This window comes from Camelus ferus, chromosome 20, assembly GCF_009834535.1.
Source record: "Camelus ferus isolate YT-003-E chromosome 20, BCGSAC_Cfer_1.0, whole genome shotgun sequence".
NCBI lineage: Eukaryota > Metazoa > Chordata > Mammalia > Artiodactyla > Camelidae > Camelus > Camelus ferus.
Genome location: NC_045715.1, coordinates 7,259,065 through 7,279,101, shown reverse-complemented (window position 1 = coordinate 7,279,101; position 20,037 = coordinate 7,259,065). Strand labels below are relative to the sequence as shown.

Below are 20,037 nucleotides of genomic sequence, written 5' to 3'. Positions count from 1 at the left end.
CCCCTCCGGTGGGGGAGGCGGGGGCCCAGTCCTTAAACCACCAAGCCTCTAGAGGGCGCTCCATCATTCAGCTGGTAAGACAGTCTTATTTCAGGACAGGGAGGATTCTTACGAATCCAAACATACTAAGTGGTGACAATATCTGACAGTCTTCTCAAATATGAAACGGATCAGCTGGAGGATACACCCTGTGCTGAGAATGACAGCATGCAGACTCAGCCCCTGAGACCATCCTATGTCAGGGGCTGTGTCACCCTTGTTTATGTAACATGACCTGTAACTTTTGCGGGGGGTATTATTTTATTTAATGGAGCTACTAGGGTTGGACCTAGGACCTCGTGCATGCTAAGCAAGAGCTCTATCACTGAGCTAGAGCCTCTCCCTAACCCATAACTTTTAAGGTGGGTGATGGTGAACCATTGTTCTAAGGAATCCATTTTTGAAGACACAATTATTCTGACTTTAAAATGTTTAGCAGTTGAACATTTTGTAGAGGTCATTTTTTAAAGTAATTTTGTAAACCAGGCGTATTTGCATCTTACTCTTACAAGGGAGAAAAAAGAAAGTTTATGGAACTCACTATATACCTCCAGAGTTTTTCACCCTGGTGTCTTGCAAAACGCAAACATTACTTCCTTCAACGTGCCCGATTGAAAAACCATGCAGCAAGGCTGTCCCAGGCTTTTTGGTTTTATATAAAGAGATGTTGAAAGTTATTTACAAAAAAAAAAGTATCTAGAGCAGTGGTTCTTCAGTTTGGCTGCATATTAGAATCACTAGGAGGGGGGCTTTGAAAAACCCAAAGCCTAGATTACTCTGTATCAATTAAGTCTGAATCTCTGGGGAAGAGTTCCAGGCTTCCCCTTCAGCTTCCCATGTGATTCCAACTGGTACACTGGGCAGCTGAGAGTGAGGACCAATACTAAGAGAAAGCAAGAAGGAGCCTTAACTTGTTGGTTGTAAGCCCATGGTGTCAATTTTAGGGAAAAAAAATTTCATTTACTGCTCATATATATATATTTTTTAATGCACTGGATAGGTGGGAATTGGCTCACACAGGAACGAAGCCATGTCATTGGCTAAGAGCCAAATATTTCTTTAAATTCATTAACATTCTATTCAGCTGCTAATAAGTCTTTAACACTCTCTTGTATTTATGTAATCATTTCTTAAAGCAAGACCAGACGTTTGGCTCAAAGCCTAATACAAGTAGAAGTACAATTCGATACAACTTTGTCATTTTCCGTTGTATTTATCTGGGTGCTTACCAACTATTTGTACGACTAATGCTGATTTTCCATTTGAAAGTGGAATACTTCCTTTTAAAACAAGCTCAAGATAGATTTAACTGAGAAGCATAAAGAGCAGAGGAATGGCAAATTTTGAAGATGGTATGCAAATAACAAAAATGTGGGAAGTGTTGCCCCAAAACAATAAAAGGTATTCCATTACCGACATCCTTGTTTCTTGCTTTCTGTCACCCTCAGAAGCAGAATCTTTCCTAAAACAGAATATATTGAATTACCAGAGCTGTACCACCACCATCTTCTCCTTTCATCACTTGACAGCATTTCTCTTCCCCGTCACGTGCCCTCTGTCTGATTGTGAGCCCAGCGAGTGGGAAGTGCCCCATTCTGCGACAGACTTCTTATCTTGCAGTCCACTTCTACAGATCCTCTGCCTGACAAGCGGTTATTTAAAACAAAGCAGACTTCTGCGGAGCCCTTCTCTGTCAGGCGTACAAAGAGGAAGGCAGAGTGGGATCATCAAGTCGGCAGTGAGCCGTGGTGATGCCACAGATGCATCAGTGCCTCCTGCCCGGCTCTGACTTCGAATCCACTAGGTGCAAAAAAAAAAGCTTTTCCTGACGATTAGTGATATTGAGCCTCTTTATATATACTTATGGGCCATTTGTGTATCTTCTTTGGAGAAATGTCTCTTCAAATCCTTTCCCCATTTTTTAATCAGGTGATTTTTTTTTTTTTTTTTTTTGCTACTGAATTGTAGGAGTTCCTTAGATATTTTGGATATTAACCCCTTGTTATTATATAAAAAAAATCCCACAAAAGATAAGTGTTGGTTAGGACATGGAGAAATTGGAAATCTTGCATACTATCCGTGGGAATGGAAAATGATGAAGCCACTATAAAAAAACAGTCATGGGGCTCCTCAAAAAGTTAAAAATACAAACAGCAGAAGTTTTTCATTTTGATTAAGTCCTATTTATCAATTTGTTCTTTTATGAGTTGTACTTTTGGTGTCATATCTAAGAAATCTTTGCCTAACCCAAGGTCACAAATATTTTTCCTTATGTTTTCTTTCAAATAGGTTTTACATTTAGGTCTATGATACATTGTTATTTTTTTTTTTAAATACAGTGGAAGGTAAAGATTGAAGATTTCTTTTTCATATATAGATAGATACTCAACTACTCTAGCATCATTTCTTGGGGAAAAAAAGCTGTTACTTCTCCACTGAATTGTCTTTGCATTTCTGTCACAGATCAGTTGTCTATATATGTGTAGTCTGTTCCTGGACTTCCTGGTCTGTTCCATGTATTTATCTGTCTTTATGCCAATATCATACTCTCTTGATTACTATAAGATTATAGTAAGTATTAAAAACAGGTAGTGTGTTAGCCCTCCCCCCTTTGTGTTTCTTTTTGAAATTTGTTTTGGCAATTATAGGTTCTTTAAATTTCCACCTGCAACTTAGAAATAGCTTGCTAATTTCTAAAAAAACAAATAACAAATAAAAAACTCTGCTTGAGTTGAGTTCACATTGAACCTATAGATCAGTTTGGGAAAATTGGCATCTTAACAATAGTGAGCCTCCCATTCCATAAACATAGTACCTCTCCCCATTTATTTAGATTTTGCTTAATTTCTCTCAGAAACGCTCTGTGGTTTTCAGTGTAGAAGTCTTACACACCTTTTGTTAAATTAATCCTTAAGTATGTCATATTTTTCATACTATTGTAAATGGTATCAGGTTTTTTTCTCTTATTGCTGCTAGCATACAGAAAGAAACTTGATTTGCGTATTACTTTATTTCAATTATATCTCAATAAATCTGTTAAAAAAATCGCATGTGTGACCCAGTCTTCAGAAGCTTACATGGAAAAGTGGCAAATAAACTGATGCCAAGTGATACGTGTTTTCTGGTGAGGGACATTCAGTGTTTTGCTGCAGAAAACTGCATCACCACAGACAGCATTAGGGGCATAATGGTAGAAACACATAGATCAAGAAAACATTCCAGTCCTGCTCTGATCAATCTACAGAAAACTGCACAGTGCTCTCTCCTTGTGTGGGGTGTGGCCAGATGTAAGAAAGCGGAAAACCTAGACAGTGGAATTGTAATTAACTATCCGCATGAACAGCAATCCATGTGGCTTATTAGTTTTTTAAAATCCCTTACCTAGATGTGTCATTTAATTTAGAAACCTGAGTTTCTGCTGGTGGTTCTTGTAAATCTAAAGAATACTCGGGTTCTGAAGCAACTTCTAAGCATGAAAACGAAAACCAAAAATTGTTAAGCAACTCGAAGTAAACATTTAAATATACCACTCAGGCCTTATTTATGATTTTTAAAAATCTGACCTTTTGGAGTATCATCCAGTTTTGATTTCTCAGGTGAACGATCGGCTGTATTTGTTTGCTGCAGGAAAAAAAAAATGTGTGTGTGTATATATATATATATATATATATATATATATATATATATATATATATATATATATATATGTTTAATTATGGTGCCTTTCAAATTATACTAAGATATCAGGCTCTTTGTTCATTAGATTTGGCTCCAAATGACTTTTGGTTGTTCCAAAAGAAATGTTACCCACCCTCAGGAGAATTTGTCACTATCAAAGACAATCAGTGTCTCAAAGTCACTAAGGGAACCATCAAAGGGAGACTTACAAAACTGTCTTCAACAGCATCAGAACTGTTGAGATAAGTGTACAAGTTCCCACAGAGACAATCTATTTGGAGGAATAATCTTTGGTATATTTGCTAAAAAAGAAAATCATGACACTATCATTTCCCTTCTGTATAATGTGCTCATGTGATGAAACACACGGAAATAGGGACTGTACTGAACACCAACATAGGCCAAGCGGAGTGTTAGGCGCTTTATGTACATTACGTCTTTAACCCTAAGAGCGCCACACTGTGAACCAGCTACCACCTTTGTTTTACAGATGAGAAGCCTCAGGCTGAGTGTGTTTAAGTGATTCTCCCAAGTTCCCACAGTTAGTGAGTGAAAAACAGGTCTGATTCCAAACATTAAGATGCTCTTTTGTCCCCAAGCTCAGTCTCTCGATCCCAAATGAGGGAATAAGGCAAAGCCAGCCAAGGCACACATTCCATGGGAGAGCCACAGTGAAAGGAGAAAAAACACACATGGCAGGTAGAAGAAATTTAAAGGAGGAGATAGTTAGACAACTGGCTGGCCAGGAGAAAATGGACAACAGGCCAGGACAGTCAGCTTCCACCTGCCAGCATCCTGGTGGATACAATTTAGAATCTTGCCCCCAGTTCCCTGCACTCACCGCAGGCTCAGACTGGTTATTTAAGGAGAGGGTCGTTAGGCAGTGGTCATCTTCAGCGCTGGCTAACTCTACCAGCTCAGTGGATTCCTCTGCTTGGCCTGTACACATTATGAGAAGACCAGTAAAAAGTGGTAACAATAACAATACATAACGCTGGGTACGCCCCACCTCTGCGCTCTTCGTGGGAGTCACACTGCTGGCACTTCACCATCTTTTGGTAAGAGCTGCTAATTAGGTCCTGCTTCAAACCTCATACCAAAAATCTATGGGTACTTTGGAAAACAGCCTTTGGGTCTAACTTATAAGAGAAAGATAATCTGAGTAGGGCCAGCTCTGTGCGTAGATGGACCCTTACACACCCCATCACATGCCTCCTGCCACCCCATCATTATTTCCCTTTTGTCATTTCCAACTGACCCCAAGAGAGACTGTAGCAGGTGGAGAAAGTAATTCCAAGTTTAATTAGCAACTTTTCTTTCTCTAAAGGTATAACAACACATTAATTCCTCCTATACAACCGCAGGTTTTCAGTGACCTCTTTCAAGTAATATTTTATCATTGATGTTACAGGGAATCCGGGTAAGACATTTGGGATTTTCCAATATACCTGGCTCTTTTTCATGGCTGCCAGGCGTCTCAGTGTCTTCTTTCTCAAACTCACCAAAAAGGTCTGAGATTTTTGCCTGGTGAGGCATCACCTGAAATGCAAACCAAAAGCCACATTGATTTTTAAAAGTAGTAATTCATGAAAAGTGATAGAAGTCAAACAGTGAAAGATCAATACCATATGATCTCACTTATACATGGAATCTAAAACAAACAAAAAACAAGCTCATAGGGTTAGGGTAAAAATAAAAACAAAAAACAGTAAGTGCATAGATAAAGAAAGCAGATTGGTGGTTCCAGAGCCCGGAGTGGGCGGTGGGAGAAATGGGTGAAGAGGGTCAGAAGGTACAAACTTCCCACTATAAAATGAGTATGTCGTGGGGACGTGACATACAGCACGGTGATTATAGTTACTACTACTATATTGGGTGTTTGAAAGTTGCTAAGAGACTAAATTAAAAGTTCTCACAAGAAAAAACTTCTAACAATGGTGATGGCTGTCAATTAGTCTCATTGTGATGAATATTTCACAATATATACAAATACGGAATCATTATGATGTACACTGGAAACTAATACAATGTTTTATGTCAATTATATCTCGATTTTTAAAAACCCCAACCTGGAAATTTAAGAGACATGAAAACATTCTAAAACATATTCAAACAGAATTAAACTTGCCACCTGTTTGTCTTCACCTAAAGCTTTCATGGAAGCTTGTAATATGTTGAATTGCAATTCAAAATGGATTTCTATTTTCATTGCTTCTTTGCTTCTGATATTAATAGGCTCCTTCAGGTAAATACTGAGTATCTTCATCTCAGCCTCTAGCAAAAAATAAAGCACACTGATGCACACAACATATTGAAATGCTGTATTTTTTTAATTTTTAATTTTAAATAACTGCACTGGGATATTTGTTCACTGTCCAGATTTTTCTGCGATGAGAAGTGGAAAGGAAATTATTTCAATAGTTATTCTGAAATTTTTTATTAGATGTACATATGCAAGATGTCCTAAATCCTTTGTGAAAAGAAGTATAAAATCCATATAATTACATAATATTTGGTTTTAACTCTTTAGTAAACCCAGTTGCTTAAAAAATGTTATGTATGCTGAGTTACTTTCAAAACATCCCTTTAAAGACCAAATTCAGGAATCCTGGTCAAATATGATTAGAGCTGAAATGCTGACCTGGACTAATAACTTACTTCTGCCCAGGATCACTCCTGATTCATGCCCCTCAACTCCACCTACCAAGAGGCGAAGAAATGTAACAGGTTTAAGAAGGGGGAGTCAGAGGGCTGATATTTAAATAAAGGAGGTACATACCTACATAACTCATCAATTACTGTAAATATATGCGAAAGGTAGGGCAGGTACAATAACCATCTTTTAAAATCGTGGTACAAAGCATACCAGTGGTACCTTGCTAACCATTTTTAAGTGCAGGGCTCAGTAGTGCCAAGTATATTCACATTGTTGTGCAAAAGATCCCCAGAACTTCTTCCTCTTGCAAATCTGAAACTCTGCACCCATTAAACAACTGCCCGTCTCCCCTTCCCCACCGCCTCTGGTACCCTTCATTCAACATTCTGTCTCTATCCATTTGACTACTTTAGATGCCTCACTGAAGTGGAATCATACAGTACTTATCTTTTTGTGACTAGCTTCTTCCACTGAGCATAATGTCCTCAGGGTTCATCTACACTGCAGCATGTGCCAGAATTTCCTTCCCTTTTAAAGCTAAATACTATCTCATTGTAAAGATAGATCACATTTTGTTTATCCATTCATTCATCAATGGACACTTCTGTCATTTGCGCCTCTTGGCTATTGTGAATGCTGCTGCTAAGAACATTAGTGTGCAAATCTCTTCGAGTCCTGCTTTCATTTCTTCTGGATATATATATCCAGAAGTGAAACTGCTGGATCACATGATGATTCTACTTTTAATTTATTGAGGAACTATAACCACTTTTACAATGAGAAAGCCAGGCAAGTAATTGAATCCCAAAGTTCCAAAGTGGAGGGGTCACCTCCATCTTTTACCCCTGCATCCCGGCCCTGAATTACAGCCCTCCTTCCCTGACACTCATCACCTCCCCAGCACTCACCACCTCCCTGCTACCCCAAGGTGCAAGCAAAGTCTGCCCTAGAATTAACTAAACATGTACTGCAGGTATAGCCTGAAACAATACTAGGACTGAATGTGGGGGCGGTGCAGAATCATCATCTTACCTGCTACGCCGAAATTAAGCACTGCTTCCTTTGAAAGTCTTACGGAGTCCCACAGGACACTCTTGGAAAAAACAAGTGAAACTCATGAGCACATGCTTGGATATGAACACTCTCCAAACCCTTAGGTCTAAACAGCAATCAAACATGGTTACCTCGGTATTGTTTATATAAAAAGTTACACTCTGACTTCCTAGGTTGAAATCAATCCAAAATTTTTCTAATTTTTCATCTGCAGGTTTTCTCATCTGTAAGATAAAATTTCAGCATTAATCTTGTGCGAAAGGGTCAAATGAAAATTACTCCATTAAAAACAAAACTGCTCTTCCTAGGATGACACCACGTTAACATTACAGGATCCTTGATTGCCTTACTCATTTCTGCAAAACAGGAGGAAGGTCTCAATTTTATATAACTAAACTATTTCTAGAAAAACTCTACTAAGCGATTTAATAGATATTTAAATATGTCGATGACTCTATACACACAAACTTTTTTTGTTTTCTGGTGAGAATCACAGAGAAAACAGCTCTATGTTGAAGCAGTAACTGTATCTGGATGGAAACGTCTAGCAAAGGAGGTGCTGTGATCAATATAAGTGGTGATTTGCCAGCTAACTTACCATTTGTCAAAATAAAGCTAAGACTTGAAGATTTCAAATTACCCTCATTTTAATTGATTACAGTCAGCCCTCTGTATCCATGGGTTCCAAATCCAAGGACTCAACAGACCACAGAACAAAAATATTAGGAAAAAAATTTTCCAGAAAGTTCCAAAAAGCAAAACTTGAATTTGCCACACACTGGCAACTACTTACATAGCATTTACATTGTATTAGGTACCATACGTAATTCAGAGATGATTTAAAGTATATGGTGGGATATGTGGAGGTTACACGCAAATACTAAGTCATTTTATATAAGGGACCCACAGGGTGGCGTGTCTTGGAATCAATCCCCCACAGACGCTGAGGGGTGATTGTATTATAAATATTATGCCTATAGTTAAAATAAAGATTTGGACAGAACGGAGTTTATAGAAAGCAAATGTTTCCTTCTGTCCCTCGGCTTCCCATAGGTATCTTTCCATGGGCACCATTAACAAAGCCTTAGTTTTTTCCCCAGATGTGTTCTAAACACATATCAGGACGTATTTATTACATTTTTATTCTCAGCGATGGAACAAACACTAGACTTAACGATTCCATCACTTGCTTTTCCAATTAACAGTATTTCTTGGACACTGCTCCATCATACACACCTGCTTTCTAATAGCTACAGAGTTGAAGGAAGGCTTTAACATACAATGTATGTTTACTGGAAGCAGTGTAAGGACTCCTACTGACCCTGGTAGAAATTTAGAAGTCCTAGGAAGAAGAGGAATCAAGCAGAGATCAGAATCTTCAGTCAACCAGTAGGAAAAACAGAACTGAGATACAGCAATCAGGCTACGAAAACCAGCCCTGGGGAGAAGGAACTCGTGGTGTAGCCATGAGTTAAAGGCTCAGCTCACAGAGGCAAAGAAGGGGCTCCCGACCCAAAACCAAGAAATGGTTAATTAGGATATTCTGGAGACGGGGTTCAGGAAACCTCAGCAGAGTCCAGGCACAGAGACCTTTGAAGATTTTACCCCAAAATGGAGATGCTGTAGGTTGGGGCACTTTTATTTACATGAAGGATCTTGTTCCTCTAGAAACCAAAGAAAGGGGTGAAAAGAGACTGCTCCACTTTAGACTGTGAAGTACAAGGTAGAAAGATCTAGAGGAACGTGAGTGACCCGAGTGCTGAGGACAGACCCGGAAATGTAACTGGATAGAAAGAAGCAAGGGACCCGCCCTCCCCTCCACTCCAGGCATGAGTAATGTTACCCATTAACAGGATAACAGAAGGCATGGTTCCCATACCTGACCTAGTGAACACAGCATAAGCCCCACGATTCCTTTATCCAGAAGTAACAGTAGGGCTCTTAACTAATAAGCTTCAGAGCTGAGACCTCTATGAGGAAAAGCAAGCTTCCTTTTTAAAGAAGCCCTTCTGTGGAGCAACAGCAGTTTGATCTGATGTAAACCTCACTATGGGTTTCATTACACGCCACCCACCCTCGCAGCCCCCGACAGAGACAAGCGTACCTCACGTTCATCAGCAAAAGCAGCGATGCACGGAAATGAACAGACCCTGCAAAACACCTCACAGTTAAAAAGGGAAGTAAAACATGGGTGGACCCCACACACCACCTTGCAGACATTCTACAAACAAGATTAACGACTTGGGTGTGCCACTGAGTTCCTTCGTAAAAAGTATGGAAGGGGCTCTCAGACTCGCAAATGGAAATCTACTATGGGCAGAATTCAGATCTCCATCTGGTCTCCAACACGCCAGGTTGCTGGTAACATACCTCCACCCAGTTGCTTGGCAAGAGTCTTAAGGAATAAATTAAGCAAATATTTCCCCATCAAGGATTTAACTGTCCATAATGCATCTATCCCCAGGAACCTCAGACCTACAGGAAATCATTCTTCATAAAATCTCCTTGGAGGACATCACAAAAAAACCATTCCAAATCACAAGGAAATATGTTAAAGACTGATGGAAACCATTTTTAAACCCACAATGAATGAATCGCTAGGCAGAATGTGCTTATTCTTCTGAGGTTTCTACTCAGAGGATAACTCAGTAAATGCTGGGTCCTATGCTCTCTCCTAAAGCAGAGCCTAGATTTTTTTTTTTTTTTATAATAGTAGACATTTTCAGAATAGGTCTAGTCAATAAAGTAATGCTCAGGGAAATGTCTTACCTTCTTTGGTCGCCAAGTCTGTCATTTAGGTGATTGAGAAACCGTCTACAATCCTTCAAAGTAAATAATGCAAATTTTTTAATTTAAAAATATCAAGGCATTTTATTTAAATGCTACCCTTTGGAACATGTAGAGGCCAATGTTTTGTGTCTACATTTCCAGGATCCAGTGACATCACAAAGCTTCATAAGGATTCATTATTAAGTGTGATATAACTAAAACAAGACTTTGCGTCTCAAAGGAGAGGCTCCAGACTCCTGTTCTGAACTCCCAGCCATGAGATCTGCAGCTGAGGAAAGCTTAGGTCTCCAAAAGTTATATGTGCCATTACCTTTCACTGGGTTAGAAGAGTTAAGTGAGAGAAATATCCCTGATTGATGACTGACATTGTAATATTTGACTAACCCAGTGGGCATCCATCTCCCTACCGTCTCCCAGCACAAGCCAACCATAAACCCATACCAGCTGGGAGTTTATCCTGATGTATTTATCCACTGCCAATTTTCCTCATCAGGAGTTCTCTGTCTCACTCCTTCCTGGGTTCTCTCTCCAAGTATGTTCTTAGTTCTACCAACCAACAACTATTAGGAAGGCAAGTTTGCTGCCCTCAAACTCTAAAGCCAAAGAGGCACTGACCCAGTGTCCCTTTTGTTAGCGAGGACCGTCTGTTGTGGTCCAACAATCCTCACACTCCATGTCTAGATTCGGCACTAAAATGGACAACATTAATGCAAGCCTTCATCTAAAAGCAGTTCCACTAAGAAGCTGATGGTTGTAGGGGGAAAGTGATTTGAGAAACAAGATAATTACTTTTAAGAGGGGAAGGTATAAATCAGTGGTAGAGCACATGCCTAGCATGCACGAGGTCCTGGGTTCAATCCCTGGTACTTCCAGGAAAAGTAATAAATAAATAGATGAACTTAAGTACCTGCCTCCCCCTCCCCCCCAAAAAAGGCAAAAAAAAAAAAAAAAAAGATAATGACTTTTGCCATATTTGCCCCAAATTCCCCTGCAGATGAGGGAATGACCCAGGAGAAAGGCAACTGACATGGGAGTGTCCACAATGTCCCAGGCACTTGCGGCTTCTCTCATTTAATTCTCACACTTTTGAGGTGGGTTTTATTTCCATTTTACAGATGAGGATGCTCAGGCTTCAAGTCAACTAACAGCAGCAAGGCTATATTGTATAATCGAGGGAGTGCAGCCAGTACCTTATAACTATAAGTGACTTGAGTATCACCATTAAAAATTGTGAATCACTGTCTTGCACACCTGTAACTAATACTGCACATCAACTATACTTCAGTGAAAACAAACAAAACCCCAAAAAACAAAAGTCAACTGCTGTGCCAAAATGGATATGCCGCGCCTGTCAGCTGGGGAGGTGGGACCCAAACTCGACCCATAGTCTTTCTCTAAAAGGACCAAGCTGCATCTTGGCTAAATAACTACCCCAGATCTGGCAATAGGCTCGAAGTCAGGTTTAACATATTCAATAATATATTTGAAGATTCAGATTTAATAGAATCCCAACTGCTCACAGCAAGCTTTGACTAGAAAGGCTTTGTTCAATGTGAGCCCTGTTATTAAGAATTTTACCTTTTCCTATGGGAATCGCTCTCATTTTAAGAACTTTTTTAAAGGAGAGGGAAAACACTTTAGCTATTTTAGGATAAAGGTGAGAATGTAGCAAAGCCATTAACTATGCCTGTACTATCTGAGGACACAATCACAGTGAGCCCAGGTTGCATGGAAGACATGGAAAATTATTTTGCCTCCAAATGGTAGAGGCTGAAAAGCTCATGACACAACCAACCCATAATAGTCCTCTGCCACTAGAGCACCCACGCCAGCCTCAGCCTCCCATCACCTTCCCAGCTGCTCTCTGCAAGGCTGAAGTGCACATCTTTGTTTTTGTTTTTGGGGGAAGGGAAGTAATTAGGTGTATTTATTTATTTGTTAATGGAGGTACTGGGGATTGAACCCAGGACCTCATGCATGCTAGGCACACGCTCTACCACTGAACTACACCTTCCCCCTTGAAGTTCACGTTTTTTTCTTCTCTGTCTCTCCCTACCCTTCAATGTTTGTAGAAAATCGCTTCCCTGCTCCATGACACTGTCTCCAATGGATCCATTAAATTCACACAGTTCTGTGTCCAGGCTAAGTTTCCTAGTAAAGACGCCCTAAGTGTATGCCTGCATTTGGTCCACAAATGTGCTGTTTCTACAGTCCTCAAGTTATGTGTGGGAAACAGGAAGTTTGAGAATGGCAATTTAACCACATTTAAGAAAAAAATCCTCCCCTGAGCCCAAAGCACAGGAAAGCACTGAGAGGATGCTTCCTTAAGTACTGATTAGATGGAATTTTCATGACCGAGAATCTCACCGTCTCAAATTCTCGATCCCTAATTTCTCTGAAAGCCTCAGCAATGCTATCATCTTCAAACCACTGGTGGACGAGGTCTTCCCTTGATTTTTTTGTCGTCAGTCTACACAATGCTTCACAAAGAGCAACCTGCTGGTCATAATCTAGGGATTAAAAACATGGTAGACATGGATAATTCTGGGCACAAAGCGAAAGAAAAAATGAGTTCCACAGATTGGCATCCGCTCTAAGGAGTTCCATCTTAGAAGACTAGCACTGTGTCTGATAAGCAGCAAGATGCATCCAGGAGCAAATATAATCACTTAAATTCATATTTAAGAAACATTAGGGGGAAGGAAGCTTCCTTGTACATTACTTTGCAACTTCATGTAAATCTATAATTATTTCAAAGTTAAAAGTTTTCTAAAAATTTAAAAAAAAATATTAGGGGAAAGATTCAAACAATAGGTCAGCATATAATAATTTTTTTAAAAATACGGGGAGGGTATAATAGCTCAGTGGTAGAGTTTTATGCTTAGCATGTATGAGGTCCTGGGTTCAATCCCCAGTATCTCCATTAATTAAATAATTACCCACCACCAAAATAATAAAAATGACATTTCTGTATTTTATATTTTAGATGTATTAAATATTCATCAAAAGCAGCTTTGTCCAGTCTTAAGAAATACTTCTACTATAAAAATAAAATCCCTAGGTAAACTGTGGTATTCCATAGAAGAGAAACAAGAACTCCACATATAAACATGTCTACACCTCCAACAATTTTAAGGGTAAAAAGCAAGTTGCAACTGGATAAGATGACATTTATAGAATGCTTTTAAAATTTGTAAAACAGTAATACATGTTGCTTGTGAATACACAGAGCAAAAGCAGAAAAATATGCTTGGAAATGGAAAACAAACCCAAGTCAAGGATTACCTCCACAAACGAAAAGGGGGGTGGGGCAGGGGTGGACTCAGGGGCTTTACCTGTTACTCTGATTTATTTTAAAAAGGATTTGAAGCAAATGTAGCAAAATGATAAAATCTGACTAAGCTGGTGGGTGAGTAAAGGAGTATCAATTATTCTTTACAGTTTTCAGCATGCTTAACTCTCTTGTAATAAATTAAAAATAAAATCCTAATTTCTATTTTCAATGTGACCCTAATTTACTCCCCATAGTTCTAAGATGCTCATAAAACCCCCAATGTCCAATACTTAATATTTTAATATTTAAAATTTTAAATACTTCTTACCACCCACAGTCAAGATTGTCCTTGCAAGGTCTTTCCTGAAACATTTAGATAAATTTCATTTTACTGAAATGAACATAAATAAGGAAAACTTTACTATATCGGCATTAACATTTTAAACCAAGGAGTATATTTTTGCAACTATTTCAAATTCAGTATCAGCATTTCCTCAATGTCAAGAACACATTTTTATGGAAAAATTCTCAAGTTTATATACTGACTTTATACTTTTTAAAAAGAAGCTAGAGCTACCATTCATTCTGAGGTTCTAGTTCTCATTCTATAAAATAATTTCAATTTGATGATCTCTGAGGATTCATCAAATGCAAAGATTCTGGAATTTTCTAATAACCTCACCAGCCTGTGAGGATGTATATCCCCCCCCCCCCCAGTTTGACACCTGGAAGAAATGATACAGCAGGTGCTGTGGGTCTTTCCTATAAGCTTTTGGAACGGATTTTAAACACTGATCAATTTAAGATACAGATGGAATGGGATTAAAGTCATTACATTATTGCAACTAGACCCCCATACTGCCCACTCATTTAAGAATTTCAATTAAATGTTAACAAGTATGATACTGATCTTCTTTTAATGTCTGAAATAACCCCCATTTTAAAGACCTGTTATGAAACTCTGTAGCTTTCTCATAATAAATGGATTGATTTGTTACTTTTAAATAGAAGCCTTAAAACAGTACCACTGAGAGTTCTACTCAATTTTATGCTTGCAGATTTGACATTTGACCTAAAGTCCAGAACATTCCAGACTAGAACACACAATCAGGTAGGACCACTGCATTAATTTGGAAACTGAGGTGAAAATATCAGGTCAGCTGCTCTCCAGATCTAAGCACACAACTAAGGGTAATGATTAAACTAATGTATTCAATGACTACTTTGTAGGAAAAATTCAGAGGGAAAATGCATCCTGCAAAGACCAGTTAGATGGACAAACACAATGAGCTCCATGCTCACCAATCACCTCCTCAGGTCTACACTACGGCCAACTCACGGCCCCTCCTCTCCCAGTCCTGGCTGCACGTCACCTGATGGATGGTGTGCCACAGTGATGTCACTGACGCTGGTGACTGGTCAGCACAGCCATAGGTTTCAGTTCAAATTTCCAGAGTGCTGGTGTTCCTCTTGCCACAGTCACATGTGACAACCTCATGTCCAAATTTCAATGTCCCAAGAACAACGTAATTGTGAGTGGGTCACCAAAACCCCCATATTCCATCCCTTTGAAAGCCATACATTCCCTATAGGTGTAGTTAATAGCCAGTAAGCTTTGAGCATCAACTCTCCATCAGGCAATGTGCTAATGCCCTTCAGTGGACTGCCTGAAATTGACCCATGCAATCATGCAATCACTCTATCAATCAGGTATTAATGTGGCTCCATTTCACAGATGAGCAGACTGAGGTATAGTGAGGTTACAACTATGATCTACATTACTATACATAAAATAGATAAATAAGGGCCTACTGTATAGCACAAGGAACTATATTCAGTATCTTGTAATAGCCTATAATGAAAAACAATCTGGAAAAAGTATACACATATGTATAACCAATCACTTTGCTGTACACTTGAAACTAACACAGCATTGTAAATCAACTATACTTCAATTTAAAAATTTTTTTTAAAAAAGACTGTGATGTAGAGAAGGCAACCAGCTTAAGTAGCAAAACTAGGATTTGAAGCCAACTGATCTGGCACCAGTCTGTACCCCTTACATTCTCCCATGAATCACTAATTTTGTTCCTATGCACAATGAAAAATAATCTACAGCCTAAGAAAGCATTTCACCTCACGAAATTGATGTGAAAAAAAACCGCCCCGAACACCACGCTGCTAAAAAGAAGAGCTCAGCAGTCTAGTTTTCCCCCTCAGCTCAGGGCCTGATCTGAGCAGCTTGATGACTAAAGTAATCAAGCCATCAGGCCAAAGTGGAACAAAAACAGATTTTGCCCTGACGTCACCACCTAATTGAGTGAGGGTCACGTACATAAGACGACATGGGTCTTCTGACACGAGGAGCTGTTTTCTCTCTTCTCGAGGCACAGCTTGTAGAATGCAGTTCAAAGTCCTCAGGCCCTGGACGGAATTGAGGAAGGTGTTCACGGGGGAGAAACCAAAGAGACCTGGGCATGAGCATCTCCAAGGGGTCCAGGGCAACGGCTCTCAGGGTTGTTATTTGCAACTCACCTCCCGTTGGATCAAATGGTCCACAGCCTCTTCTGTCACCAGAAATCCCAAGGTAAATATGAAGGAGACCAACATCTGACTTTTCCCTGAAAGCGGAATTTTAGAGGAATCAAACCGCTGCTAAAAAGAATAAGGACATGACTCCTACACAGGGGGAGGCAAAGGCTGGAAAGCTGTAAGCAGTCAAGGTTTCAAAAACAATACAGTCGGGGTGAGGGACAAATTACAGCCTGCCTCCAGTTCGAGAACCCCCCCCTGCAACAAGGCCACCATCAATTTGCGCAGCACAGAGCCCACCGCAGAAAACAGCAGCTGGACCTGCGAAGTGTGACTGTGATGATCACATCTCAGGCAAAGCCACTGTTTGTGTCCAGACTGAGCCACGTGCCAAGGGCAGCTCCTGCACACACTTCCCCATTGTTTCTACACATTTCTTACACTTGTGTATTTTGCAAAAATAAAAATTTTATAAAGGTCTGAATGCTAACAGAAGTGGGAATTTTTAAGTAAATGGTTGGCCTTTATTAAACAGCTTAATCATAGAAACGTGAATGGCTACTTATATATCAGTACCTAGTAAACTAAAAAAACAAGGGATGTGGTCACACTTTATGCCTATTAATAAACTGTTATTTATGATTTCATTTATGCACTGTTTACAAAGACATAGACACAATACAAGCCTAAAGCCCCAGACTAAATCTGGGTAGAAGATGAAGGAAGAATAAAAACAGGTTGAATTCCTTGTCATGTATAAAGGAGAAATAAGCTGCTATCACACTGATGTCGATAATTAAATTAAGAGTAAGAACCAGAAGAATAAAACTAGGACAGAAGTCATTCAAATCACTGGAGAGAAGCTAATAGTGAACGAATATATAATCCATATAGCAAAGCACAAAGCAAAGGAATTATAAAAACAAAACACATACAATAAAATGTATCTTGGAACAAAAAGGAAGGAATAATTCTATCAATGGCAGGAGGAGGTGAGAAGGTGGTCACTGAAAACATCTTTGTACTTCAGAGAGAGTGAGATCAGACATCGGCTCTGTAGAGCCTGGACACTACCCGCCGGCCGCGTGCAAAGTGACACGTGAAAATCCGACCCTTGCAGAGAGGTCAGCACCCCCTGAGCTGGCCAGAGTGGGCTCCAAGCACAATCTGCTATTGCTACGGACTGAACTGCTTCCCCCCAAATTAATATGTTGACGCCCTACCCTGGAGGCGATGGTGTTTGAGATGAGCTCCTTTGGGAGGTAATTCAACTTAGATGAGGCCTGAGGGTGGGGTCCTCATCATGGGATTAGTGCCTTTACAGGATGCCAGAGAGTTGGCTTGCTCTCTGCCCTGTGAGGACACATTAAGAAGGGGGCTGTCTATAAGCCGGGATAAATTTCTGTTGATTAAGCCCCTCAGCCCGCAGGATTTTGTTACGGCCGCTGGGGCTAAATGATGCAGTCACCCAGAGCGGCGTTTCCTCCACCCGGGGCCACGGAGTGACTGCAAGGATTATATAAACCTATTAAGTGGTCCAAACAACAACGATCGACTGAATAGAACTCTCTCATACATATTTTTGAAAAAATATGCTGTGTATATACACATTGTTGTTATCAACAAAAAACAAGCTTTTTTAAAATTTTTGTTTGTTTCACGCCTTTATTGTGATAGTTTATTTTTAAATGTTACAAAATTCAAAGTAGTTTTCACCACTATGTAGTTTATCGGCCAGTTTTAGAGACAGTAACTCTCACTTTTGGAGTTCAGAAAAAAATTGACTTGAAACTATTCCAGGAGGGGAGGGTATAGCTCAAGTGGTAGAACGCATGCTGAGCATGGCAGGAGGTCCTAGCTAGGTTCAGTCCTTAGTACCCCCTCTGAAAAGAAATAAACCTAATTACCTTCTCCCCACCGCCCTGCCAGCCAAAAAAAAAAAAAAAATTAAAATAATACAATGATAAATAATCTAAAATTTTTAGAAAAAGAAAGTATTAAGATCCCTGACTTAGATTATTGGGACCTCTTTTTAAGTCAACCAAGCACTGTGCATACTTAAGAAAAAATAGTTTTAGAAACTTACGTATCCTTTATTTATAAGATACCATTCACTGTAGAATGCAGTGTCAGTTTAATAACAACTTTTCAAAAGAAAAATAAAAAGATGGGCAGTAGGGGGGGGACACGTGCATTTAAGATGGCCCCAGTTTCTCTGCATCTTTGAATCCATGGTTTTATAATTCACAATGTTGGATTACCTTTAACATGAGCTAAATTGAACAAAATCATTGCTCTAACCTCCCAATTATCTACCTTTTGCACTGTTGAAAGACAGAAAGGAATCGGAATTGGCTCCAAGTTAAATCAGAAATAGCTAATTTTCACTGGTTCTGAATGACAAAAGTGACTCTCCATCCCTGGATGGAGCTAAATGGCCAAAGGGTGACTGGAACAGCAAAACAGAGGTGCCCTGCAGGCAAACGAGTTATCCTGTACAACAAAATTCATCTCAGCATCACAATTTGACTACCGTAGATGGTCAATAAATCTAAATAAAGCAGTTAAACCCACTTCACCTTTATATACCATTTAGATAAATATTCTTTTCTCTGAACAACAATATTCTATTAATGAAAAGTAAACAGCCAATTAGTAGTAAATAATACACTTACCTTTACTACTTGTTCTGGAAATAATCTAATAAAAAGAAAGAAAAAGTAAAGCTCGTATTATTTTTAAAAAGCATTATAAATACAACATTATAAAGTACAATATTAATATATTAATGTTGATACTTCTCTAACAGGCAGAGGTTAAAGTTAACTACAGTAAAAAAAAAATTCAGAGAACGTGTTTGACTGTCAATCACTTTATTAAAATCAGTGTATCATCCTCAATCAGGTGAATCACATATCTGAAAATAAATCACCTCATTTTCCCATATTTGTGATATATATTAATGTTTGTTTACTATCTCATATAATATTCTAATAATAAAATATGGTAGTCCTTTAGTAAAACCCATTATCTTTTAGTAAAACCAAACACAATTTTTATAAATAACTCAAAGATTCCTACAAATTACCAACGGTGTCTGCTCAGTGCCGCCTCCGCCCCATCCTTACCAAGGCTGTGTCAAAGAAGTGTGTCGTCAGGTTAATCAGGGATGTGTCCAAGGCTAGATCTGCCGTGGTCAGAAATCCCGCTGTTCTTTCAAACCAGGAAACCATGTACACAAGGGAAGAAACACTGATGAAATCTCCCTGGCTGAGTAATTACCATGCATGCGATAAAATTTCACAAGATAATTCCTTCACTAGGGCAAAATAACTTTCAAGACCTTTTCCCATTCCCTGCCATTTCAGTTCGGCCTGGCTCTGAGGATGCCACCTAGAACACTCCAGAATGGAACCAGACTGCTACAGAGTTGCAGTCAGTTCTCAGATACCAAGGAGCACTGGAGGCCTGGCCAGGACTGTCAACACCAGAGACCCATATAAAGAGGCTCCTAAGAGGTGGGATAAATGAGCCTCTCCACACAGGAGAAATTCCTGTTGTCTCAGAGGCTGCAGAAAACAAGCCGTTAAATAACAAAGGACATGCAGATTTTGAAAACTGCCCCAAAAGCATGAAAAGTGCTCCAAAAGCATGCTGGAGCAGTACACCTCAGGCCTGGCCACCTTTCTTCGGCTGAAAGCTTCCAGCTAATTGGAGATCTCTTTTCTGTTGGAACATATACCCAAGTTCATAGTACGTTTGCTAGAATTGGCATGAATTAAAATAAATTTATATAAACCCTCCTAAAACATATTTATTCAATTAAGTGAAGGCCATCTTTGGACCATTTTTGCTGAGATGAAAGAAAGGAAAGAAGAAAGATGAAATCCTGCATGCACAGTTAGAAATCACCAGTTGAACAAGGAGTTAGTAGCCTGAGTTTGTGATGAAGGATTCTCATAGAAGAGAGGCCTTGGGAAATTTGTCCACTTTGTCTACTTGGCCAAGAACCCAA

General features: G+C 39.4%; 1 protein-coding gene across 1 annotated transcript in view; it reads right to left on the bottom strand.

Moving 5' to 3' along the window:
- Nucleotides 1–20,037, bottom strand: part of SYCP2L (synaptonemal complex protein 2 like) — a 53,277-nt gene that overhangs the window by 26,868 nt on the left and 6,372 nt on the right. Inside the window, exons 5-20 of the mRNA XM_032462494.1 lie at nucleotides 19,151–19,255; nucleotides 18,698–18,722; nucleotides 16,026–16,111; nucleotides 15,826–15,914; nucleotides 13,819–13,853; nucleotides 12,584–12,726; nucleotides 10,196–10,248; nucleotides 9,531–9,576; nucleotides 7,558–7,650; nucleotides 7,406–7,466; nucleotides 5,849–5,991; nucleotides 5,166–5,256; nucleotides 4,559–4,656; nucleotides 3,603–3,660; nucleotides 3,421–3,505; nucleotides 1,453–1,501 (exon numbers count right to left, since the gene is read on the bottom strand). Coding sequence (XP_032318385.1) covers nucleotides 1,453–1,501; nucleotides 3,421–3,505; nucleotides 3,603–3,660; nucleotides 4,559–4,656; nucleotides 5,166–5,256; nucleotides 5,849–5,991; nucleotides 7,406–7,466; nucleotides 7,558–7,650; nucleotides 9,531–9,576; nucleotides 10,196–10,248; nucleotides 12,584–12,726; nucleotides 13,819–13,853; nucleotides 15,826–15,914; nucleotides 16,026–16,111; nucleotides 18,698–18,722; nucleotides 19,151–19,255 — 1,260 coding nt within the window. The remainder of the gene's footprint in view (nucleotides 1–1,452; nucleotides 1,502–3,420; nucleotides 3,506–3,602; nucleotides 3,661–4,558; nucleotides 4,657–5,165; nucleotides 5,257–5,848; nucleotides 5,992–7,405; nucleotides 7,467–7,557; nucleotides 7,651–9,530; nucleotides 9,577–10,195; nucleotides 10,249–12,583; nucleotides 12,727–13,818; nucleotides 13,854–15,825; nucleotides 15,915–16,025; nucleotides 16,112–18,697; nucleotides 18,723–19,150; nucleotides 19,256–20,037) is intronic.